The sequence below is a fragment of the Stegostoma tigrinum genome, chromosome 10 (assembly GCF_030684315.1).
Source record: "Stegostoma tigrinum isolate sSteTig4 chromosome 10, sSteTig4.hap1, whole genome shotgun sequence".
Lineage (NCBI taxonomy): Eukaryota > Metazoa > Chordata > Chondrichthyes > Orectolobiformes > Stegostomatidae > Stegostoma > Stegostoma tigrinum.
Genome location: NC_081363.1, coordinates 38,067,192 through 38,094,669, shown reverse-complemented (window position 1 = coordinate 38,094,669; position 27,478 = coordinate 38,067,192). Strand labels below are relative to the sequence as shown.

Genomic DNA, 27,478 nt, shown 5'->3' with positions numbered 1-27,478 from the left:
CTGTTCTTTGTCTGTCAAATTCATTGCACAGAAATGTTATATTTTAGAACTGAATTGTCACTTGTATTGTTATTACAGAAATAAATGTTAGTTCTTCTGTTTCTCACAGCCCTCAGAGAGAACTTTTTATATTAACCGCACCTCTGTCTTAAATTGGTGACTCCTTGTTTTTGGACTGTGGCCCCTGGCTCTGGATTCTTCCCAGTGGATGTGGTGAAAAATGGGAATACTGTAGATTGGTCGGTGCAGACTCGATGGGTCTAAGGGCCTCTTCACTGCTGTGTGACTCCTTGAGCTATAAGTTTTTGTAAAAACTGCTAAATTGTCTTCATGATTCAATGCTTTGACATGAAGAAACACAAATGTACAATAATGTGTGTGCTGCTCCTAAGCTTTATTAGGTTCTGTCTTGGACATTGATTCTATAGATACAAAAGTAACTGAGTAGTTAATCCTTGCAAGGGAAAATGTTTCATGGTGAAAACACTTCATCTATTTACCTGCACTACAACCGACAAGCAATCTTAATGGAAGGCATGGACTGATGCCAATCTTTGCATCACCACCCAGACTTACAATTTATGCTTACTAATGCAGGAGAGAAAGGGAAGATTTAATAAAATTAGTGACTTAAGTCATCTCAAGTATCTCAATCAGCTTTCCAACAGCATGAAAAGTTTATATTTATGGACTCCATTTTAATATATCCATCACCAGCTGTATTAAAATAATATTACTGGATGAATATCATTAAGAATATAGTGTCTAATTTAGTTACACATTTTCTTGTCTTTAACATTTCAATGGCAAATGCAATTTAACAATTTATACTGAAGTTGCTGACCATTCTAAAAAAGAATGTTCATGTTGATTACTTGGAAGATTTTATGATAAGAATAACAGCAGATTTTGTTTTCTTGAATGTTGTCTGGTGCTGGTGATCTTCATTCCTCCCATGGTGCAGATGATCTGTAACTAAAGACAACACAGACTTTGACTCATGGCTGTGACATTTATTTTGCCCATTGTATTATTTTTCATTTCTGTCAGTTTAACCAAAAGACGCCTGTTTTAACAAACAATGTTCACCATCTCCGAATGTTCCAGATGTATGTAAAAGGAAATACTTCTGAACTGCGGTGACTGTGGCAAGACTGGGAAATGTGGCCAATTTGTACAAAACATGTCCCATTAATAGTGATAAGTGAAATAATCTTAACATTTAGGCTGGGCAGTTTAACATCAGTAATGGGTAAGGTTTTAGAAAGAATAATCTGGGAAACCACATAAAAACTGTTCAACAAAATTGAGGCTCATGAAATTATAGTGTCAGCTTGAAAATACAATGGGCTTAAGGGCAGAAAACAATCAGTTGAGCCTTGTTTGTTTTTCCGACTAATGGATGGTGTTTTCCAACTTTCAGTGTTGGGACTACAGTTTTGGTTTTGATATAAAAATTAATTGTAAGATGGAACAGAGCAAAAATTCAAAATGTGCTGTTGATACCAAACTTGGGAGATGTGGTGAAGAGTAAGGATGATGCAGATGACTTCACAGGACAAGACAAGCAACTAGAATGGTTGACAAGATGGAATTCAATAAAGAGAAATATATATTGTAATGCACTTTACAGAGGAGTTGGAAGAATGATGGCACAGTCATATGCAGTGACATAAACTGGGGTCTATGTTCCTTTTCATTTTAATGGATTCAGGAGATTTGGACTTCACTGACTAGGCTAGTATTTATTGCCCATCTCTCATGGCACTTGAGAAGATGGTGGTGAGCTGCCTTCTTGAACCCTTCCAATCAATATGGTGTGGGTACCCTTGTAGTTCCATCACACTCCTGATTCTTGTCTTATAGATGGTGAAGAGAGAGTCAGCAAGTGAGTTTCTTACCACAAGATTTCTTTGTCTGACCTGCTCTTGCATCCTTATTATTTATATGGCTAGTCCAGTTCAATTTCTGAGTAACGGTAAGTCTCTGAATGTTAGTAATGGGGAGTTCAGTAATGCTAATGCCATTGAATGTCAAAGAGTGATCATTAGATTCTATCTTGTTGGAAATAGTCATTGCCTGGCTCGTTTGTGGCCAAATGTTACTTGTTAGCTCAAATGCCTTGTTGCATTTGGACATGGACTGCTTCAACATCTGAGGAGTCCTGAATGGTGCTGAACATTGCACAATCATCAGTGAACATCCCCATCCTTTATAATGGAGGGCACGTCATTGAAGGTGCTTGGGCCTAAGATGGCCCTGAGGAATTCCTGCAGAGATGGCTTGGAGTTGAGATGGTTGACATCATACAAGCACAACCAACTCCTTTTGTGCAGATATGACTCCAACCAGCAGAGGGCTCCCCCCCTACTCTTACGGATTCCAGTTTTGCTAGAGCTCCTGAATACAACACTCAGTCAAATGTAGCTTGACATTAAGGGTGGTCAGTCTCATCTCACCTTTGGACACATGGTCAGTAATTAGCCAGGGATAGGTGTTTTTTGTGTGTTTGGGTCATACCTGGGCAAATTTTTAAATTAAAAACCAAAAGAACTGCGGATGCTGTAAATCAGGAACAGAAACAAAGTTGCTGGAAAAACTCAGCAGGTCTGGCAGCATCTGTGGAGGAGAAAACAGAGTTAACGTTTCGGGTCCAGTTCTGAGGAAGGGTCACCGGACCCGAAACGTTAACTCTCTTTTCTCCTCCACAGATGCTGCCAGACCTGCTGAGCTTTTCCAGCAACTTTGTTTTCGTTCCAAATTTTTAAATTGTTGGGTAGATGTCTGTGTTGTGGCTGTACTGGAACAGCTTGCAAGTTCTGGAACACCAGTTTTCAGTAGTACTGCCAGAATAATATCTTTGCAGTATTCTGTGTTCCTAGACATTTCTTGATATCACTTGGCGTGAATCAAATTGGCTGAAGATTGACATCTGTGATATTGGGGACCTTCAGAGGATGCTAAGCTAGATTAACTTGGCACTTCTGGCTAAAGATTGCTACAGCCTTATATTTTTAGATGTTTTGGGCACCCCAACATTGAGGATGGGGTTGTTTGTGGAGATGACGTTCAATGTATAGAAGTGTGCGGTGATGCACTTTGGTGCAAAGAATGTGGAAAGACATTACAAAATTAAGTGTACTTTCTAAAAAATGTGCAGGAGCAGAGAGACCTGGTTATATGAACAGAGACGAGAAAACTTTTTTTTATCTCAGAGTTGTGAGTCTTTGGAATAGTCTTCCTTGAAAAGCAGTGGATGCAGAAACTTTAACAATTTTTAAGGCAGAGGCAGACAGATTCTTGATTACCAAGGGGATGAAATATTATCATGGATATGCATGAATGTAGAGTTGAGGTTAAAATCAGATCAACCATGATCTAATTGAATGGCACAGCAGACTTGAAAGGCCAAGTGGCTTCCTCATGTTCCTTGTTCACATATTCATACTGTAGAGTTAGCAGGACAGGTAGAGCGTGCTGCTCAAAAACCAAACAGTATTCAGCCTTCATCAATAGGAGCATAACGTAAAAGAGCAGGGAGGTTACAATGAACTTACCTGAGACACTGATGTTTATAAGTGAGATGTTTACACGGATGGTTCCAAGGGTGAGACATTTCTGTTATGAGGTATGTTTAGAAACATTAGCGTTGTTTTATTTGGACAGGAGAAGCCTAATATGAGGTTTGATAAGACTTTTCAAAATCATGAGGAGCTGGATGAAGTAGTTACGAGAAACTGTAAATGGACTGTGAACCAGGAGGTACTGTTTTAAAATGTTCAGCAAAAGAAGCAAATGCAAGGTGCGAAAAAAAACCTTTTCACGCTCTGAGTAGTTAGTGTTTGGAATTTACTGCCTGCAAATGCAACGGAGGCATGTTCAATTTGAAGCATTCATGAGGGCATTGGATGATTACTTAAATAGAAACAATGCAAAGATTCATGGGGGGAAAGCGATTACAACAAAGTTAAAATGATCATGGCCAGTGCAGAAACAATGGGCCAAATGGTCCCCCTCTGCACTGTAACAATTCTGTGAATCTTTGATTCTGGCACTGGTAAATTACCACCATAGGTAGGTAGTCAGTGGCACTGTTGTCATGGGACCTGATTTTACTGCATGTCCGTGATGTGAGGATGTAAAATCCTACCCCATGACTATACGGTGTGACCTTAGTCTTCAAATTACAGCTGAGCCATTTTGGAAATGCTCCTTCACAAAAAATTATAGCTGAAATTTAGTGCTTTCTACTCCAATAAGTTGTGGGAAGTGATGAAGTGAATCTGAAAAAACTGAAGTTGATGGATTTTTATTAAGTAAGTGTGTTGAGCATTTTGCAGCAAAGTTAAATGGGGCTGAGTTGCAGATCTGCGAAGAGTTATCAGGCTCAAGTGGTCTATTATCTGTCCTTTGTTCCTAAATTACCAGTTAAGTTTTTTTTTGGAAATGCTTTCAGAGGGATAAAATTTAGCAATGCCACTTCCCATGTTCTTCTTCATATATTGGCAGAGAATCTTTTAAAATTGCAGTTACATAATGAACTATCTTTTTAAGTGTTATGTGTAAGTAAAAGTGAGGGAAAGAAAAATTGGATTAAGAGAAACTGAGAAACTACTTATGGTGGGAATTAAGATCCAGTTCAAAATATCTCTGCATGGTTTACATTGTGTATGCCAGACATATATAAAAAAAACTTCATATTGTTCAATGAACCTCAAGGTTGAGGCAGGAGGTGAAAATGTTGTATTTGTAAAGCTAACAGTGGAGCAGTGCTACTCTGTCAGCAACTATTGGATATTTGCATTGAACCCCATTTCTGCGTATGTTTAAAGCTACTGCCCAGCCACGCATATTATAAAAGTGAATGCAAGTAGTGTCATTGCTATTTTGACGGAAAAATTTAGCCATGATTTGGAAATTTACTTTTCTCATGTTTATGGTGGTTTATAAGAAAGAAATGCAATGTTGTGATCTATGAAATCAAAGAGAATCCATACCCAGTGGCCACCAGATGGAGTAAAACTTCAGTCAATCATAATCTCTGCCACTTAATATGCAATAATTGTTACGTTTTTGACCCTTGCTATCATTTTCACTCAAGAGTTTCTTCAGCTTCTACATCTTAGAACACTCTCTTGGCTAAGTTCCACACTTTCTTTGCTCAAAAGCATTTGCATTAGCCTTGATCTTTAGTTTGGCATTCAACTACATGCCCATAGTAATAAACAGTACAGCTTTGGTATCCAGTGTTTAGCCCCTGGAATTATTCTAAGCTCCCAAATGATCTTTCTCTGACCTTCTCCAGTCTTTGGAGCCTAAAAACCTCCAGACCTAGTTTTAAATTTGAATTATTAAGCTAATCAATATCATGAAAGAACTAACCACAGCATAGAACATGCATACTTTCATTTTAAAAGTTATATTGTTCAGCTCAGTTTATTTATAACAGACAACTGTTATATACTGCATATGTACACAGTTGTTTTTGCAAGTACTCTGAATGTGGAAGCTAGATGGTTTCATTGTGAAGAATGCAGTTTGATGAGCTTATTTGCTGAATTAAGCAGTTCCATCCATTTCAGTACATTTATATCATTTAATGAGGCATTTGGATTTCAATAAATAACGGATTCAAACCTAACTGATTGTCATATACAAAAATGAACCAATTACAATGAGCGTACATGTTTTAAAAATATGGCTTGGCTGCTTCTTCAAACCTTTCAGGAAATCTAATGAAACATTTGAATCATGTTAAGCTCAGTACAAGATTCTAGCTGCAACTCAATTTTGTTACATTCGCGCAGACTGCTGCTGGATTTAAAGGGATAACTACCAATTCAAAACTAAGTTTAAAACCTTCACTTTGTCTCAAAAATGCACATAATCTGAAGCAGAAGGAAGCTTGTTGAACTGCAATCTTAGCAAAAGAGAAAAACAGGATTGGCCTTTTTATAGCATCCTCAAGATATCCCAAAGCACCTCCTGCCCAATGAATTAGTTTGAAATGTAGACATCTTTGGAAAAGAAATGTGGCAGCAATGTTCACATGGCAACATCTCACATGCATTTCAAGATCAAATGATTCACATCATCTGTTTTAGTGATGTTGGAGATGAGACGGATGTATATGTCAAAAATTTCAGACAATATTGCCATTCTCTATTTCAATTGTCTGGTGCTTCCTTTGATACATCTGTTTTTTAGCATGACTGTGGGTGCTACAGAGAACAAACATCAATCATGGAGTAGGACAGATTGTTTGGTCTTGGCTTTTACGGGGATACTTTACGTTAAAAACACACATAAATCACTATATAACCAGCTTTCATTGAACAGATATGATAGAACAGAGTATCTCAAAAATTACGTTTGAAAGTCATTCAGATGAAGTGTGTAACAATTAAAAATACATTTTGGAGATTATACATTACACAGTTTCTGTTTAAGTGTTGTGTAAAATAATGGTTCCAACAATAATGTTGGAGATTGCATTAAGTGCTACCTAAACTGATGATGTCATGTAGTCTTGGGTCATACACTGGGAGAATAACTCTGAATTTTGAAAGTCACAGATGTGTCATCTCAGCATGGTATTTTCCCACATGCAGTTAATATGTTTTGGCAACTGAGATTTGTGACATCTGGTCCACTGTGGCTCAGAGCAACATTTCTCATGCAATCGTCTGCTCTTCACCTTATTAGTTATGCGACCAGGCTCTACGATGGCCTTCCTCGGGAATTGTGCAGCCAGAGAGATAGAGGTGTTTGACGTTGCTGGCACCTTCTAGTGATTGACCTGTTGGTCCTTTGCTTAAAGCCCAGCTGCACCCTGTTTCAGATGCTGCAAGCCAGGAACAGGCCCTCACACTGTGATTCCAGAGGGAAGGAAATCGTGCTCCCCACTCTGCAAGCAGAGACCTGAAGGTGTGGTGATGGACGACAGGGTAAAGAGGAGATCTGTCCTTTATCCTGCAGACTGCCACAGGTAGGATTGCCACCAGTCCAAGCTAGCGTGGACCCAAATTGCAGCCTGAGGCAGTTTTGTATCCTGGGTGAAGTGGGCTGCCCAGCAATGCAGCAAGAAACTCAATGATCTTCTGTGTAAGGGTAAATCCGCCCATCTTCTCTCTGTTAATTCACACAAGGCCAGAGTTCACTCTATCTCTGCCAATGCATGGACATGCATTTCCCCGAGGCTCACAGCCTGCAACTCTCACTATTGCATACATCATGTCCACTCAATGACTTTCACCCACCTCATCCTCCTAAACAATTAACCCTTATTGCCCTCTTCTTACTCATTCACTGGGGGCACATCTGCTACTCCTGCAACATCACTAACATCTATCCCATTTCACTTTCACCAGACTGAACTCAGTGCCCCCCCCCACCCCCTTTTGTCACAGTACAGGAAGATGTAGGTGCCGGTTTGGACTGGGGCATACAAAGTCAGAAGTTACAAAACAGCAAGTTTATTTGAAATCACAAGTTTTTGGAGTGCTGCACCTTTGTCAGCTGAAGTGGAGGGAAGCACACAGGCACAGAATTCATAGGCAGAGTGATCATCACAAGATAATCCTAGGTAATTTAAGAATGTCAAAAGGCAATACAAATGATGTGCGTGGAGTGTCAACAGGCTGAATAATGAGTCTTTGCAGGTGGCCAGAGCTGTCAAATGGTGTGAGTAAGGTGTCCATAGCATAGCAAGTGAAAGGATGACCAATGAATGATTAATTAAGGCAGAGAGATAATTGCAAAAAATAAAAAACAAGGTGGTGCTAGAGAAAAACCAAATGGTTGGAATAACGTGATAGGTATAGGCGTCGTATAACAAGTTGCTGCTTGCCACTTTGATTAGACCCTCATCATAAGATGCTTATACCTATCATGTTATTATTCCAGCCATTTGGTTTGTCTCTAGCACCAAAGTTTTTAAAATTTCCTCAGTTCTGAGGAAAGTTCACGGGACCCGAAATGTTAACTCTTTTTTCTCCTCCACAGATGCTGCCAGACCTGCTGAGCTTTTCTAGCAACTTTGCTTTTGTTCCGAACTTCAGATTCAGGCAAGGAAAGGAGAATAGTGGCGGCAACCTTTTAAACACAAATAGTGCAGTAAGAGAACTAATGTGCTGATTTATGTTTTACTAACATGGAAATCAATAGTGAATGTTGCTATATATGAAGCATTGCACTGCATGGCCACTGTAGGTTATATTGTTAAACAATTACAGGTATATAATGAACTAACACTAGTTTCACCAGTTTTTTTTTAATTTCCCTCTCTCAATTTCTTTGTATATTTTTAAATGAATACTATTTCTGAGAATTTTCATTGCACCGGTGGCTTGGGGAAATGAATAAACTCAGCAGTTTCATTCACGTCACTTTTTAAAGTTGTCACATTCTGATTTAACAAGCTACATTTTTGTCAAATCAACTCTCTCACACTTACCTGCATCAGCAATCTATTCAGCACTGAGGAAGTGTTACCAGACCCGAAACGTTAACTCTGTATTTTTTCCTTCACAGATCCTGCTAGACCTGCTGAGCTTTTCCAGCACTTCTGTTTTTGTTCCATTCAGCAGAGGTTTGATTTTTTTTCGGAAACTAACCATTACTAATACAAGATAACCAAAGAAATATTAAAGTTAATGACAATTGAAATTGTAGGATGTAAGAGAATTCTGCACACTGTATGCTGCATTGTTTGGAAATAACTCATCTCCAGAATGATTTTGACAGGACCATTTCGCAACACCCTTTTAAGGAAACAATGTACTAAATATTTAAAGTCAACCTTTCTCTTTCCTTCATGAATATGCTAAAGAAAAGCCTTTGAAATGAAATGACCTTAATGGTGGCATATTTTTGTCATAAACACTCAAGCCAATCATTTTCTGCAGCAATCATGTTAAACAATAGCTCATCATTTTCTACTGTAGAAAAAGATAGATGTTGTCAGAGCTCCTCATTGAGGTGTCATCAGTTTGCAAAAAGGAAAGTAAAACAACATTTATACTGTATGAGTGTTTATTGGATCTCTCTCCCCTCCACTCTTTTCTCATGCAGTATGAATATCATTTCCTTTTACTTTGGTATTTCTTGCAAATTGTTCTGATAAGTACAAAATAGAAAACTTCAACAAAATGTTCTAATTTTCAGCAATACTCTATTCTCTACAACTAAGTAACTATTATTCTGTTTTTCTAGTTTGTGCTCATAGTTGAAGGTCTTTTAAGCAGAGATTTCTCAGCAAGCTAGAGGTTTCTTGCAGTTGAATTTGAAGGAGATTAGTTCACAGGTAAATTTGAATTTCGAACTGGCAGAGGAAATGTCCTTCTCCCACTGTCACAGTATTCCTTATTATTGCCTTAGATGCTTAGTTATCTTGCAGCTGGTTCTGTTGCTTTACTATTGGACTGATGGGACACTGTCTTTGCAAACAGTTTGTGCTGTTTTAAAAGCAGGCAGAAACATCATGTGACTTGGACAAGTTCAAAGTCCAATGTACAAAGGAACGCAGTGTTTTGATAGTTTCTCTTTTGCTGTCACTCAAGATTTTGAAATTTATCCTGTAATGTTTGGATGAGTAGCCATATAAGCACAATGAAAGCTCGACGGACTTTTTCCGCATTTCCCTAATAGACCTTCAGTTCTTTTGTCCTCAAGGCCCAGACTTACTTGAGGTCATTTTACAAGGTCATCTCCAGTCAAAAACCTGCTTTCACAGGGATAGCATCAGAGATAATGGGAACTGCAGATGCTGGAGATTCCAAGATAATAAAATGTGAGGCTGGATGAACACAGCAGGCCAAGCAGCATCTCAGGAGCACAAAAGCTGACGTTTCGGGCCTAGACCCTTCATCAGAGGCACTGAGACCCCATCCCCCACCCCAACACCCCACCCCAGCTTCTTTAATCTATTTTCTGGTCATGTTGCAAATCAAAGTGCGATGCCTCTGACATCGGTCCTCTTAGGCTGTGTTCAGAAACTGTCAAATATCACACAAAGCTCCCACCACTCCGGCAGCACAGTGGCTCAGTGATTAGCACTGCTGCCTCACACCACCAGGGACCCGGGTTTAATTCCACCCTCGGCTGTGTGGATTTTGCAAATCCTTTCCATGTCTGTATGGGTTTCCTCTGGGTGCTTTGGTTTTCTCCCACTGTTCAAAGCTGGATTGGTGGGTTGGCCATGCTAAATTGCCAATAATATCCAGCAATGTGGAGGCTATGTGGATAAGCTATGGGAAATACAGGATGATGGAGTGGTTGCTCTTCAAAGGTCAGTGTGGACCCAATGGGCCAAATGACCTGCTTGCACACTGTGGGGATTCTATGAATCCAAACTAAAGTTGTTCTGAAACACTTGACCATAACTTGTGGGGTGTCTGTTTATTTTATACTGCTTCAGGGTCCATTTTGAGATAGGATATCTAGAAGCAGATTGTGTCTAGTAGTGGAATGGGCATGAACAAGGGGTTTTGGATGTAAAATTAAATATAAAAGACTTAGAAAATTGAATTAGAGAAATTTCTTCCCACTGAGAATTGTAAAATAATGGAATTTATTTGCAGGGTTAATTGTTGAGGCTTGAACTATGTCAACACCTGTCAACTAGATTAACTCAGATAGATGATGAAGCAAATGCAGTTGAAAGAATATTGGAGTAGGGTGAGTAAATGTGAACTATTTAATCATGTGGACCGTAAATGCTGACAATTCCATACAATATGTTCTACGCATTCCTACAGAGCTCGCATTAACATTTCTAAGACTGCGTAAATATAAGCGGTTGCTGAGTGAATATTCTCCCTAAAATCATTGTAGAAATCAGACTTCAAAATTATGACTTAACATTATTTTCCTAATGCACTTATCCTAACTAAACAATAAAACTACAAAATTTGTTAAGGCCTGGCAATGCATGTGGGGAGCATACAGATATGGAAAGAATTTGCAAAATCCACACAGCCAGTCACCCGAGGGTGGAATTAAACCCGGGTCCCTGGTGATGTGAGATAGCAGTGCTAACCACTGAGCCACTGTGCTGCCAGAGTGGTGGGAGCTGGATTTCTTTGCTATTAAATCTTCACCTGTTCCTCCTCATTCAGGCAGCACACAAAAAAAAAGTTGTTGCCTCTCATTGATTTGATTTCAGTGTACAGTTGGCAGTAAACACTATGTTGAATATCTGCACAACTAAGGCCCATTTCTTGGCTTTAATGGCGATCTCCCTTGTTGAACGTCGGCAGCCTCCCAGCAGCTATACTGTAGCTTTTAGAGCAGCACTACAGAAGCATGCCAATATGGGCATAAAGAAATATCTTATATAAAACAGATATCAAGGGAATGCCAAAAGTAAATTAGTTTGATTTTTGTACTGAATATTGGAAAGTGTGATTGACAAGTTGTGTTGAGTTAGTATTATTGCTAAGAGGACACTATGTGAGATTATTGAACTTTGGGCACACCATAGGGCTTACCTTCTAGCATTGACTTCCATGGCTTTTTGCTCCCTAAGTGTAGGTGGAGGCTTTCCTGGATCCCTATAGTTATGGAACATCTCTTCTGTTACCCAGTTCATACCCCATGACGTTCAGTGAAGTATCTGAACGCCGTGGAGCCAATGTCTCCCATGCTGTGCCACTCTTCCACATTTCCCAGGTCAGAGTCATTTCTTAAATGGTTGCCAGCACCAGCTGTAGCTCCAATGTATCTCCCCTTTAAGATGTGCAGACTAGCCAGAGGCACTGCAGGCTATCTGGAGGTAGAGTGAGGCTGGCTATATTTACTGCAGGCTACCTGCAGGTAGTCAATGCTGGCTGTATTTACTGTAGGCTGTCTAGAAGTAGTGTATGTTGGTTATATTTACTGCAACCTATCTAGAGGCAGTGTAGTTTCCCATCTCTCCTTATTTATTTCAGAACCATGTCTCCATCCCCCTCTCTGATGAAGGGTCTAAGTCCGAAACATCAGCTTTTGTGCTCCTGAGATGCTGCTTGGCCTGCTGTGTTCATCCAGCTCCACACTTTGTTATCTTGGATTCTCCAGCATCTGCACTTCCCATTATCTCCAGAGGCAGTGTAGACTGGCTGTAGGTATTGTAGATTAGTAAGTGGTAGTATAGGTTAGCTGTAGGTACTGCAAGCTAGTTGAAGGTACTAAAGGCTAGCTATATCTTACTCATCACTCATCACTCATCATATTGACTCCCTCCTGGCTCAGGTATCTATCCAGTCAACATGGTGTTATGGCTGGATAGACCTTGAAATAATTTAAACCTGCAGCTAGCAAGGCCTTCATGTGCTGCCTCCAATGCAGTCAATGGTACAAACTAAACAAACATAATTATGCCATCACCCATTGAGTGGGCCATGGAATTTAGCCCCCAAGGATTTTCCATGACATATATTTGGGAAGAAATAAAGAATTTGCATTTATTCACTGTGGCTGCCTAGGGATTAAAATTGCTGATCAGTACAGTTGGCATTGCTAATGATTTTTTGAGATTGTTGTTGGAACCAATTGTATTGGTATAAAAAGAGATGGTATGAAGCATGGCAGTGGATTTCAGAGAATTTGTTGGAAGCTTTAGCGAGTCTGATCCGATTAGGATCAGCTAGTTCTTTACTGCAGCTCATTACAGGGTCATAGTTACTGAGGAGGCCAGAAAAGTTTCTGAAAACACGCCAGTAAGTCTACTCTTTTGGCTGCAGAATCAGCTCTCTCAGAATCTGTAAAGTTAGATTTATATCTAAAATTACTACAATCCAAAGTTGTCCTTTATTAGAAAGGTCAGTTTTTTAAAAAATTTTGTTTAAAAACATCTAATGTCCAAAAGTTGATATAACCTCATACAACTATCATGTAAACTTGTACATTTTTACTCAAGACGAAATATTTTACTGGGGTTGATAGATCACTGGATAGATCAGTACAGGAATATAGGAATCTGGATGTTTAAAATTGTATTGTTTTGACATTGTTTCAAGAATCTTCGGGCTATATTCCAAATTTCTGTAACTCTGAGTGAATTGTCTTTTTTTTTGCCAATTTTGGTTCCTAACAGCTCTAATTTGGGATTGTTACTGGGACTACTACTTCACTTGAAACATATTTGTGACCTAACAGTTGATCAGTATATCAGAATTTAAAAGGTTGAAGTTGACATAAACTTGGAAGTACTTTAACTGTGAAGAGGATAGTGACAGACTTTAAAAGGACATAGGTTAGTGGAATTTATGGACATGTGGCAGCCAAAATTTAATGCAGATAACTGTGAACAGAGACAGTTGGTAGGAAGAACAGATAAAGGCAGTATAAAGTATAAAAATAACAATTCCAATGGAGAGCAGGAGGGAAGAATCCTGAAGGCATATGTGCACAAACTTTGAAGGTGATTGAAAGGTTAAGAAAGAGCTTAAGAAAGAATATGGAATATTGGGTTTTGTAAATAAGGATATGGGCTCTGGTTCAGGAGCAGAGAGACGACACATTTCTTATTATGATACCAGTTCATGATAATACTGGACAAGTCAGATCTTGCATCAAATTGGTTTGATAGAACATAAGCTTTTTTAAATTTTTGTTTACTTGGTGGACATTCACTGAACATGTAGTTGTTTTTTTTCTTTATTCATTCACAGAAGGAGGGTATCTCTGGCTAGGTCAGCATTTATTGCCCATCCCTAATTGCCCAGAAGCCAATTAAGAGTCAACCACATTGCTGTGGGTCTGGGATCACACGTGGGCCAGACCAGGTAAGGATGGCAGTTTCTTTCCCTAAAGGATATTAGTGAACAAGATGGGTTTTTCCAACAGTCAACAATGGGTTCGTGATCATCATTAGACTCTTGATTCCAGAAATTTTCACTAAGGAAAGGGACCTTGTTGTGAATGAGAACTTTGAGGAGCAGGAAAACAGGCTTGAACAGATCAAGATTGAGGAAGTTAATGCGCTAGAAATTTTGGCAAACATTAAGATTGATAAGTCCCCAGGGCCAGACCAGATTTATCTTAGGTTGCTCCGGGAAGCGAGAAAGGAGGTTGCTAAGCCGATGGTGAAGATCTTTGCTTCCTCACTCTCCACGGGAGTCGTACCGGAAGATTGGACGGAGGCAAATGTTGTTCCTCTTTTCAAGAAAGGGAGTAGGGAAATCCCTGGAAATTACAGACCAGTCAGTCTTACGTCTGTGGTCAGTAAGGTTTTGGAAAGAATTCTGAAGGATAGGATTTATGACTATTTGGAAAAGCATAGTGTGATTAAAGGGAGTCAGCATGGCTTTGTGAGGGGCAGGTCATGCCTTACAAATCTTATTGAGTTCTTTGAGAAAGTCACAAGACAGGTTGACGAGGGTTGAGCAGTGGATGTGGTGTACATAGACTTCATCAAGACATTTGATAAGGTTCCCATGGCAGGCTCATTCAGAAAGTCAGGAGGCATGGGATACAGGATGATTTGGCTGTCTGGATTCAGAATTGTTTGGCTGACAGGAGGCAGAGAGTGGTTGTAGATGGTAAGTATTCTGCCTGGAAGTCAGTGCTGAGTGGAGTCCCGCAGGGCTCTGTTCTTGGGCCTCTGCTCTTTGTAGTTTTTATAAATGACTTGGGTGAGGAGGTTGAGGGGTGGGTTAGTATGTTTGCTGATGACATAAAGTTTGGAGGTGCCGTTGTAAGTATCAAGGGTTATTGCAGGCTTCAGCGAGACATTGACAGAATGCAGAGCTGGGCTGAGAAATGGCAGATGGAGTTCAAACTGGATAAATGCAAAGTGATGCATTTTGGAAGGTCGAACTTAAATACTGAATATAGGATTAAAGGCAGGATTCTCGGCAGTGTGGAGGAACAGCGGGATCTTGGTGTTCGAGTGCATAGCTCCCTCAAAGTTGCCACCCAGGTGGATAAGGTTGTTAAGAAAACATATGGTGTTTTGGCTTTCATTAACAGAGGGATCGAGTTTAAGAGCCGCGAGGTTATGTTGCAGCTCTACAAAACCCTGGTGAGACCACACTTGGCATATTGTGTCCAGTTCTGGTCACCCTATTATAGGAAAGATGTGGAGGCTTTGGAGAGGGTGCAAAGGAGGTTTGCCAGGATGCTGCCTGGACTGGAGGGCTAGTCTTACAAGGAAAGGTTGACTGAGCTTGGACTTTTCTCTCTGGAGAGAAGGAGGAAGAGAGGTGACCTGATTGCGGTGTACAAGGTAATGAGAGGCATGGATAGAGTCGATAGCCAGAGACTTTTCCCCAGGGCAAGATTGACTGCCACGAGGGGTCATAGTTTTAAGGTGTTAGGAGGAAGGTATAGAGGAGACGTCAGAGGGAGGTTCTTCACCCAGAGAGTTGTGAACACATGGAATAGTTTGCCAATGGTAGTCATGGAAGCGGAGTCATTAGTGACATCTAAGTGACTGCTGGACATGCACATGGACAGCAGTGAACTGAGGGGAATGTAGGTTAGGTTATTTTAGTTTTGGATTAGGATTATTCCATGGCACAACATCGTGGGCCAAAGGGCCTGTACTGTGCTGTACTTTTCTACGTTCTATGTTCTAAATTTATTGAAATCAAATTCCACCATCTGCCATGAGATAATGGGAACTGCAGATGCTGGAGAATCCAGGATAACAAAGTGTGGAACTGGATGAATACAGCAGGCCTAGCAGCATCTTAGGAGCACGAAAGCTGATGTTTCGGGCCTAGACTCTTCATCAGAAAAGCTGAGTTCAGTGGGGCAAGAGCAGGCGGAGACAGAAGGTCGACCAGGGCAGGCAGGTTTGTGGATTTTGAAAAGGAGATAGAAGAGGGTGATGCAGGGTTGGGGAACAATGAGGTTGGAGGCTGTGGGTGGGAGGTCACCTGAGGTGATGAGGTTGTGGATGGTTTGGAATATAGGCCCGAAACGTCAGCTTTAGTGCTCCTAAGATGCTGCTTGGCCTGCTGTGTTTACCAGCTGCACACTTTGCTATCCACCATCTGCCGTGGTGGGATTCAAACCCCAGTCCCAGGAATATTATCTAGTCTCTGGATTAACAGTCCAGCCATAATACCACTAGGCCATCGCCTCCCCTTCTGTATGTATGTTTTGTCTGTATCCATGAGGGTTCCACTCCTGAGAACCCTGTGAATGATGAAATTTGCGACTGCAGAGCAAGTTAAAATAGGTTAAAAGCCGTGGATAGGTGAGTTTTGTCCACGCAAGTTGATTTTTTTGTTGTTACACTAAAATTTGGCAAGGTATGACAAATTTGCGATTCATGAACTTGTGGGTATAGAGGATATACTGTATTCACAAGATGCTGCTAATACCCTTTCATCAGAAGAACATAAAAGATTTATTACACAAAAGGAGAACTGCACAAACTATATTGCACCATTTAGGAAACAATTTCAAAATGATTTCATTACAGACAGAAGGAAGAAAGATTCAACCCTTTTAGCTAACAACAACATCAAATACACCCAAACGTCATTAAAGCGTTATCCTTTTCTCCACCCTAAAGCTTGTTTCAGGTGGCAAGGCTGTAATCTGTTTACTTTTGCCAACTGTTAACACTAAAAGTTTGATGCTATTTTCTTGAATCTTCCTAAGACCCGTAAGTGAGACACTAACTCAACTCACTTGCTACTTAACATGGATTTCTTAACCTCATGTATTCAACGACTTTGTAGGATGTCTATGGCACCTCTAATGCCTGTTTCTAGCTTTCTTCTAAGCAATTAAGGAACTATTTTCCCCAGTCTTACCTTTCCCAAGCCCAAAGGGGTCCTGTCCCTAAGCCCAAGAACACACAATATCCCCAGAAACACCTACTCTAGGATGTGTTGGGAACATACCGACAGGGATACTTCACCTTGTCAAAGAGATGAAAAGTACCTGCTCTAAACTGGCCTGCTCTGCTTACTCCAGGTTCCAGACAGCAGCAACAGCAACTCAGCAGGCACAAAGATCAGATTATTCACACACACTGGGCCCCACAAAAATTGGAAATGGTGCATGAGGAGGCAGGTATTCCAGTTTTATGGCATTTTCACCAGGGTAGACAGGATCTCTGTCAGGGCAAAAATCTGGAACATAGAGTGAGCAAAGAAGTTATGATAAAACTTTATGAAATGCTGGTTTAGCCACAACTGCGAGGATGCTGTACGATTCTATAATGTTACAATTATGTCACCTTGTTTTTGATTTCTACCAAAGTAGTTTATCTATTTTTACCCCATCAGATCCTTTTGACATTTAAGATACTTGATGTGATCACTCTTCAGTCTTCTGTGTCCTGGGGAGTACACACTAAGTTTATGCAACCTGCCTTTGTCATTTAGCCTTCTGCACACTGGTATCATACTGATGAATTCATGTTATGCCGCCTTCAGGGCCATTATATCCTTCAGGAGTTGAATTGTCCAAAGTGGAACACCATGGTCTAAATTTTCACTTTGGGTGAGGGTGATTGGTATGTGGAAACAAGAGCCACTATAATGTTGATATCTGGAACAATCAGGCAATGGAATCTACTCATCACTATCCTGTATGTTGTAAAATTTCTTATTTTTATTCCTTTTGGTTTTACTTGGCCCTGTCCCACAGTATGGCCCAACTAAGTTTTATTTTGGCAAATTTACTTTTGGCCAAATTAATGACTAAGTTAATTCTTTTCAACCAAACAAATAATTTGTTCAATTGTTGCAGAAGTTCCTCCCAAGTTTGCTGAAACACAGACAAGTCATCAATATATTCAACTAAAACAGAAAATGCTGGAGATATTCAGCAGCATCAATGGAGAGAAAAATAGAGTTAATATTTTGAGTACAATATGACTGTACCTCTGAAGAAGAGTTATATAATTTCAAATCACTATTTCTATCTCTCTCTCCACAGATGCTGCCAGACCTGCTGAGTTTCTCCAGCAATTTCTGCTTTTATTTTAGTTTTGTACTATTTTACATTTATTATCATGTCAATACGCACAACCCAGTTGTATAATCCTTCAATGATCTTGTTGGCTATTCATTGAAAAAAATGCGGTGAATTATTCAACCAAATAGCATTACTTTACATTGATAATGTCATTAAAAACATTTTTGTAAGATACTTATAAGGATTTGTTTTAAGAATTACAAGATATTTCTTTGGCTGTATCAGTCAATTAAACTTATCAATATTTCTTTAATAAGTCATTTTTTGCTAACCACCTGTGATTGTCCGATCCTCTTATCCAATCCTCCAATTGTGAAGTTCAGTGAGAATCTGCCTTTGTTGCTCTGTTCACTTTGAAATAATGTCTACAGCATCATTGTAATGCATCTGGTCTCAGTACCATCACAAGAGGTAAGCTTGAGACTCTTGCTTGAGTCCATACAGATATTGCGTTCTGGGTGACATTACATATGACCAAAAACATTTTTATTGACCTGATTACACAAACGGATTTATCAGCCTGTAATAGTTGTAAGTCACTTTGCTAGTTGTCTGGAAGGTAGCATAATACTCCTTCTAATTTTTTAACCACATCTGTATTATCCAATGTGATGACTGGAGAGTTGTCTTTAGGATTTTTGATGCCCGATATTTTGATATTTTTACTTCACTTCCAAAGTCTTTTATCACTGTAAACCCACTTCTTTGCTGACTATCTACCCTATCATTGTTTCATTTTAAGATATTAATATGACACAACACTGATTTTACCCCTTGGCTGGAGTACTTACCACATAATTCACATAAATGAATTACCTTTGGTTTAATAAGATCGAGGGAACCTTGCTTTTAATGGTTCCACAGAGGTGGGTAACAACACAAACACACAAATATAAACAAAATATAATGGTTGTTGGAAGTATGTAACAAACACAGAAAATATTGGAGAAACTCAGTACATCTGGCTGCATTTATGGACGGCACAATAGAGTTAATGTTTCAAATTTAATATAACTCTTCACCACTGATGAATATCAGCACATTCAGGACAATACTATACCTTGTCTCCAGCACCAATATTCCACACTTTCACATTTTTATCTGCTCTGGATTTCATTGTTTATTGAGCATTTCTGCAATGTCTTTTGGCGAACTCATACACTTTGGTTAGTCTATTTGGGAAGCTTGGCACATATGTAGGAATTGCTCTGAGCTTTGGTTATCTAAATTTCTCCTTAATTAATCTAAGTGGTTTTCTTTCCTTATGCCCATATGTCAGTTCAAGTGGATTGAATCCAGTAGACTCACTAGAGGCATTCCTATTAGCTAACAGGAAACACAATCCCTTTATCCCAATCACCCTGACAAAAAATTTTATTCATGGAATTTAATATTTGATGCCAGCTTTTCAATGCTTTTTGAGATTGTGGATGATAACCTAAAGACAAAAATTGTTTTTACTTTGAAGCTACTCAAACAATTCATTATTTCTTGAAAATGTCTGACATAAAATCTGAAACTTGATCTGATAGTATTTCCTTGGGTAATTCATATCTTATTTTTAAAAAAGTAACTTTTCCACAGCCATTTTTGTTTTTTCTTTTTCCAAAAGTACTGCCTCAGGAAATCTTGTTGAAACATACATAATTATTAAAGGATTTTGAAACCTACTCCTGCTTTTGGATTGGGACCTTATATAAATCTATTAAGACCCTGTTTTGAAAGTTGGTATCACAATTAAAGATGTAGGTATAATTGATGGTTGGGGTTTCCTGACTTACTAACATGCCTGCCATCTCTGACATGTATAACAAAATTAACCCCATCTTTATGTTATCCAGGCTAACGGAGACATTTTATATTATACACATTAGCTTGTGTTTTCTTAATACCTAAATAACATTCTCATAGAATTTCATGGTTCTCTAATAAAATTTCTTTACAATTCTCAAATTGAACTACCGTCCATTCCTCATTGGCAAGTAGTTGAAATGGTCTTCATTTCGTCCATATCATTTTGTCTTTTAAATACTAGTTCTCAGGTATTGATTCACATTGAACCTCAGTCGGCTGTTTGATACGGCTGTCACAACTCAGAGCCTCTTTGTTACATTTTTAATGGAGACGGTTTACTAACATATCAGCCTCACTCTCTTTAATGCTCCCCCTTTTTACGCAATTCTTTGAAAATAATGTCAGACAACAGAATTTTTACATCTCCCCTTTGCACAGACTCTTCCTCTGCTTGTCTAATTTAAAGGGTCTGAGATCAAGTCACAAAACAGATGGGAAACAATCCAGGATGTTCCTCCTCAGAATCTCAGTTTGTTTTACTTCCATTTGTTGTTCACACACTTGTAGTGTGGTCAAGTCTTTTTTTAACAAGACAGGTCATGCCCAAGATAACATCAGTTCCTTCAGTAGGGATTTGGCATGTTATTCTAATACAATTTCTCCACTCTTTAATCTGGGTAAAATTATCCCAAATTATGCCACTGTTAACAAGGTCACTGACAATCAACTGTTCAACACCAACAGCTACTTTAGTCATCTGTCAAATTGTATCCGATGAAACCATTTGCTATTCACCTCTACCAGAACCCAACTACTAATAGTCATCATTGGTAACTTTTTAGAGAGCTTGGAATAATGTATTCTGTACCTGAAATTAATGTGTCTGCTTGAAATCTTTCATCAAATGGTAGCACCATGTCATAAACAATGAAGTTCTCAATAGTAATGGCAGCATCTAGTAAGGAAGAAATAGTTACTGTTCTGAGTCTCCAATGGCACACAAGTCCTGCAACAGTGTTAGTCTGCCCAGCATTGAATGCATCCACTGGCCATATGAATTACACTGGACTGGACATGTCTCATTTGTGGAAGTTTTCAGAGTGCCCTAAGCAGTTCTTCACACTCAACTATACTCTGGTGATCACTATCGAGGTGTACCTTGCAAACACTTCAAAGATTAGCTGATAGCTTTCTCAAACTGGCAATGACAAACATATGTGGCAGTAGGAGGGTGCCAGCAGAGGCAGTTAGTGCACAACAGGGACAGCAGACTACAAGTTTGAAGCAATCAGATGTGAAGCTGCTGAAGGAAGACACAGATAGGATTTGCTTATATCTAATCTTCTCCAAACTAGGAAGTCTTGTTTCCCACTACTCAAGAGCTTGCAGATTGATTGCTGGTCTCATCAATCAAAGAAGAGAACCAAAACCTACGCTAACAAACGTAGAGTCAAACTTATTTAGGGTCTTTGCTTACAAAGACTGTCATCATCACCGTATCTGTTACCTATTCAGAACATTCAGTCTAAGCAGCACTCTTTGTCATGACTATGCTGCATTTACATATTATTGATATATTCTTGTGCCTTTATTTCCTCTGTTCACATTTTGTCTTTGTATCTATTGGGCACAAACAGAATATTAAACTAAAATAATGTGGTGCATAGAAGGTTTGGTAAATGTCTGACACCTCACAATATCATCAAAATCAACACGTTATATTTGGATAACATCTTAAATGAAATAACATGCCCCTACTCATTTTATCAGTTTGTTATGTCTTCACATACATAAGAATGATATTCAAACGTAATAATCAACATTTGTACAGCTCTTTCAAGATAGCAAACTATCCAAATACGCTTAACAGAATTGTAATCAGACAATGCTAACCCAAGAAAGTAAAAATTGGACTGAGTAATCAAATCTTCAAAAAGGCAGGTATTAAGGAGGGCTTTAAAGGATTAGATGGATATAGCGAGAAACCCAATTTAGAAAGGTGGCTACAGATCATCGCCCTTAGTTGATGGCAAAGGAAGGATGGAATGCACAAAAATTTAGAGGCAGAAAAAGAGTTCTCTGGAGATACAGTGATCTTTAGGGAAAATAGGTAAAACAAAAATATGGATAGATAAAGTGATAAAAAAAACATGACAATGAGCATTTCAAATTGGCAATGCTGGGGGTCTGGAGCATACATAGTCAGCAAGTAAAAGTGTTTCAAGTCATCTGGGCTTGAAGCAGAAATAGGCAGAACTTCAAATTAAATGAATTTTACAGGTGTGGGAAGAACGAGATGGTCCAGGAGAACAATGGAAAAGTCAAGCTTGATACTGAGAAAAGTATAAAGAATAGTTTGGTGACCAGCTGATCCTGGGGAGGAACCATTCAATTTTATCGAGGTAGAAGAAATCTATGGTCTTTGCACCGGGAAGATGTCTGATGAAAAAATCAAGATGAGTTAAGGAACCTAAATCAGGGTAAAGGATTGGTCTAGGAGGAGATGAAATTGCAGTAATGACCTTGAAGTAGAGACTGAGTGCAATGACCTACACTTCCAAATACGTAAACAGAGCAAATTGTGGCCCACTCAATACTATATATAAAACAAGCAATGTAACAATATAAAGACACTTCCATCCAAGGGAATTGACAGGGAGAGATCTTGGTGTCATTTGTGTACATATAATATCTTTGCTCGTCTTTGGATGGTGTCTCTAAAGGATAGTATACAGGTGAGGCAAGGGGACCAATCCACTTTCTAGAGACCCCACATGTGGCAGTAAAATGTAAAGAAAAGAACCTATTACTGGAAGTTCTGTTTTGAAATATCATATTTTGACTGATATTTTAATAATATTTTCATTACATTGACTTGAGTTTGGTCCATGTCTTAACTTATAACTCCAGTAGGGTTGATACATTGTTCAACTATATGTAACTGAAGATCAATAGGAGTTGGTTCCTTCAATCAATTTCATTTAGATTTGAATTCTCCTCTTGGTACAGGTTTGACTGTAGTAAAATAATGGGTCAAATCATTGGTGGTTGGCCCACAAATTCACTTTAAACTGAGCTTTTGATAGCAAAAGAGGCTCCTTTGTAATCTGAATTGCCTCCAAATGTGTTCTTTGTCAAAGTACATTCCAAATGAAAAGACCATTGTCAAAATATATGTCAAAAAATTGTTCACCCTTTATAATGACCTGACCTTGTACAGTAAAAGGCATTTTAAAATATTAGGAGTTAGGTCCTGTAAAGTTCAGTAATCATATTCTTCTTAGAGCGTCATCTTCAGAGGAGTGCAATGCAATCTTCCATGTTATCAATGTAGTTAAACATTGATTACTTGGTGTGGTCATATGACAAGCTTGCAGGGTTTTGTTGATTCAGAGTTACCTTTCTGGAACGTCAGCATTTAATAGCCATCGTTCTAATGGATTTGCCTGTTCAGTTGGTGGGAATGTGTAACAATTTTATCACAACTGGAATTTCCAGTTATCCAAATTTTTCTCACTGCAATCTCACTAAAGTATGGCAAAAAAGGCAACCAATATAAATAGCAAGCAAATTATAAATCTAGTTTACCATATGGCATTAATTTATAGTTCTCCTGAAACCTACTTGGCAAGGACATTTCATGGCCCCTTTTAGCCCTCCTAGTGTCTTAAATATTTTTCTGTTTTCTTCATATCTCCCAATGACCTTATTTGATTTCAGTTTCCTAAACCTTACATATGCTTCCTTCATCTTTCTGAGTGAGCATTCAAAATCTCTTGTCATCCAAGGTTCCGAAACCTTCCCATCCTTATCTTTCATCCTCACAGGAACATGCTGGTCCTAAACTCTGATCAACTAGCCTTTAAAAGATTCCCATATGTCAGAAGTGGATTTACCCTCAAACAGCCACCCCAATCTAATTTTTCCAGGTCCTGTCTAATACTGTTGTAATTAGCCTCCCCCCCAGTTTAGCACTTTCACCTGAGGTCCGGTCTCATCCTCATTCATAACTGTCTTAAAACTTATAGAACTATGATCTTTTTTTTGTGAGGTCTTCCCATTGTATTCTATGACCACGCAGCCTCTCCCATTATGTAAACAATTCAGTGGCCGCTTCTTTGCTTGTGCTTATTCTCAAACATTATTGCCATTTACAATTTGAATTATCTTCAGTTTTGATATCAGTGGAAGGCAATTTAGACAAATCACTATAGCCAAAGCTTTTCATTTTATTTACAGTAAGAATGCTTTTATTTCACAAGCTAACCTCAGGATTTGATTCGATTTAGGCTTTATTGTAACGTGTATTTTGATTACAGGAGTACAGTGAAAAGTTGGCATTCTCCAGCACCATCTTAATATATAAAGACAGGGTTAAAAATAGAAGCATAAATAAAATAAACAACCAAAAGAAAAGGAAACATCCAGATAACCTCCCCAACTCCTCCATGAGTCCTTGCTGCCAGAAGAACAACACCACAAGGTCCATCTCTCAATCTGCAAAAGCTCAGGTGCCCTGAATCCCCACATCTCCACAGCCAGAACACCACTGCCTCTGCCATTAGGTACCCAGACATGGTCTGGAACAGCGCCACCACTACTAGAACCATGTCCCCATTCTTCGGCACCATTTTGCCTCCACCAATGTAGTTGCCACAATGAGTCCGCTGAAGCTACATGTCCTGAACTGGACTCAAACTCAACACTGGCCCACTATGCCAAAGCAGCAAGTGCCTCGTTCTGTTGCCATCTCCTGGGACCACTGTTTCAACAAAGGAATCTGTACTGCGGGCACTCTAGCGGGTCGCTTCTACCACTGCCAACACTCTTGGAAGGGGACCAATGCCACTGAAAAAGGGGGTAAAAAAAGAGCCAAAGTTAGAGAAAGGGAGAGAAAAAGGAAAAGCAGATGGAAGCAGACCAGTTCAGCACCACGGCACAAATGTTGTTGCTCTGATGCCGCCATCTTGGAGGAAATTTCACAACATTGGAGATTCTGATTTTTGTTTCGACTCTGATGTTAGCTTATAGAGTCCATCAAAACTTTCTACTGACTTTTCCTTTGACCTTTAGTTGTTTTATCTCTTCTATATTTTGAATTAGATTGAGGTTCATATTAGTCAACTCTGGAGTAAAAATTCTTAGCTGAGAAGTACAAATGAATTTTCTCATCTTTCATGTCCCCTATGTTGGACAAATTCTTGCAGCATTTCTTTAAAATTAAGTGCAATGTCCCTTGGACCATGTTTGCTGATAGAATTACGATCGCTAGACCCGAAGTGTTCCCCCACTTTTACTTCAGTCACCTGCCCAGCCTTATTGTCAAAAGAAGGTGTAGTTTTAAGAGTCTTGGTAAGCAATTTCTAGTTTTCCACTCCCAGAACATCTCAGTTTTCTCTCTTAGCTTACTGAGTGTACTTTTATTATCTCCACTTTAAGGCAGTAATGTCCCTATAAAAGTTGTAATTCATTTTTTAAAATTACTGCTCTTTTACCCAGTACCTTTTTAAAGTTTACACTTTTGTACTATGAATGTTGGATCAAACTCAGTTAATCCTCAATATCTGATTGGCTCATTATTTATCTTGGACCTGGCGCTGCACCCATAGAACACCAACTGGCAATCAGCTTGTACCTTTGCCTTGGCGTCAAAGATTCCTTCTGTCTCTGTACATCTCTTTTGCATGAAACAACAGGTTTTGTTTTGAAAAACATGAAAGTCAGACTGGTGGATCTGATACAAAAAAGGGCTCAATTTATATATGAGATAACAAGGTGCAGAGGTGGATGAACACAGCAGGCCAAGCAGCATCAGAGGAGCAGGAAGGCTGACGTTTCAGGCCTAGACCCTTCTTCAGAAAATAAAATTATATATAATAACTTACCAAGCTGAGGTGCCTAAAGCTATATTCTGCGTATCGCAGTGCTAATTTTAATTTTTCAGAGTATTGACTTATGTACTTCAAACATTTTATGAGGTCTTGCTGATCTTGATGTGTGATGTAATCAGATTATTTTTAAAAAAGTTCTGGAGAACTCAGAAGGTCTGGCAGCAACTGTGGAGACAGAAAGCAGTTAACATTTAAAGTCCAATATAAGTGTTTTGAAGCTGTTTACTCCATTACTGCAAGTTTACTGAATTACTGCAACTGTTTGTAAACGTATAAATTTAACCTACATTACTGAAAAGACTGATGGGAACATTAGCTTCAGGTCTATCTGCTAACACCCCTTATCTCTCCAACTCCTCCTGATGTCATCACAGTGAGTGTCACTTCTCTACGCAATCAAGCATTAACCCTTTCAGACCCATATACAGCAGTAGTCTTCTCTATTATTCTGTTTTCCAGATCTTCCATATCTAAAATATCGTGATCAATTTCCTCACACACACCTAGATCACTCCTTTCCTCGGATCCTTTCCTTTGTTCCTATGAATTAGAGTAGACAGAGGATTCTTACTTTTGTCTTCAGGTTAGTGCACTCTCTGACCCTCTCTTTTAAATTCTTTCACGGGAATATGTTACCTAGCGCCTAACTTTGTTTTTTCCCAACGCTAGTTTTCGAACCCTCGCATCAAGACTCCAGCATCATTGGACACTCTTCCAACCTTCTATTTCCAGTAACTGAACGTCCCTCAGCACCATCTCTAATTAGAGACCAGTCGTATATTTTTGCCTCTGAATGGGGCGAGAAACAAAGCTGTTGATATCACTAACGCAGTGAGATTTAAGGGAAACGATAAGATTCTGAAGTTTGTCAATTTTGAATGAATATTATCGGCGATAAAATGAAATTTTATTATAAGTATCAGAAAAAAATCCTCAAAACGATTAATGAACGTGTTCAGGTAAAGATGGGGAAACTGAACAACATACGTTCAAGTCATCTCAGGTGCATATCCAAATGTAAACATCTGTTTTCAGATACCGGCAGGTTTGTTATGTCTTTTCAGCAACATTTGGTCTGAGCTCACGTCGTTCTCATCTCCACTCCCCGTTTGAGGGCGACATCATTTTTTCTTTCTTCCCCAGGCTCGCAACTAAAGGTGCATTTATATTTCCTACCTCTGGTGCCTCCTCACAACAAGCGTTGCTGCGTTTCTTTTCCTGCAGCAGGTAATGCCACCACCTACTCAGCTCGTGCACCGTTTCCCAGTCCCGGGTGTGTGTGTGTTGGGGAGAAGTGGTACAGAAGACCGTTCCTGCAGTAATCCTGCCCCCCACCACCAACCCCCCCATTCCCAAGGTCTCCCAGTCAGGGCCGTGTCTACCTCGAAGCAGTCTGCGGGCGGAAGTCTGTGCGCGGGTGCATTGTGGAACCGAGTCCCAGATTGGAAGAGTAGCAGAAGGAGGGAGGGAAGAGAATAAAATAATATGGCAATTCAGCAGCTGCGGAACGAGAGGAGGTCGGCGACAGCAGATGTGGCAATGCGAGGAGGATGTCAGGGCAAGCAATAAGCGGAGGAACAAGGGCGAGGGAGCAAGCGAATAAAAACAAAAAAAAGCAGGGGGGGGGGGTGAACAAATCCACGTTGTGGTGGGGGTAGCGTGCAGTAAATCGCAGCAGGAATAATTGGTGGAGAGCGAGCCTCGGGCGGGAGGACAGACTGAGGGTGCGCGGCGGCAGGAGCTGACAGCTGCACTCACCGTGTCAACACTGAGCAGAGAGACTCCACAGGCAGTTCTCCCCAGCCCTGTGGGTGGAAAACCAAAATAAACAGCTCCTGTCTATAAACATACCATATTCTTCTGGAAATGAG

At 39.5% G+C, this 27,478-nt stretch overlaps 1 protein-coding gene and 1 long non-coding RNA gene across 5 annotated transcripts in view; one reads left to right on the top strand and one right to left on the bottom strand.

Moving 5' to 3' along the window:
• Positions 1–381: 381 nt before the first annotated feature.
• LOC125455468 (uncharacterized) lies at positions 382–27,457 on the bottom strand. 4 transcript variants are annotated; one of them, XR_007248261.2, is made up of 6 exons: positions 26,784–27,457; positions 25,602–25,772; positions 20,585–20,671; positions 16,882–17,072; positions 8,456–8,620; positions 382–975 (listed from the first exon to the last, which is right to left on the bottom strand). It is a non-coding gene; the product is annotated as an uncharacterized LOC125455468 (long non-coding RNA). The 4 variants fall into 4 exon arrangements; XR_007248263.2 differs by lacking the exon at positions 25,602–25,772; XR_007248260.2 differs by lacking the exons at positions 20,585–20,671; positions 25,602–25,772 and having other exon boundaries at positions 26,595–27,457.
• Positions 26,746–27,478, top strand: part of LOC125455542 (ena/VASP-like protein) — a 273,330-nt gene continuing 272,597 nt past the window's right edge. The window contains exon 1 of the mRNA XM_059649104.1: positions 26,746–27,478. Coding sequence (XP_059505087.1) covers positions 27,474–27,478 — 5 coding nt within the window. The 5' untranslated portion in view covers positions 26,746–27,473.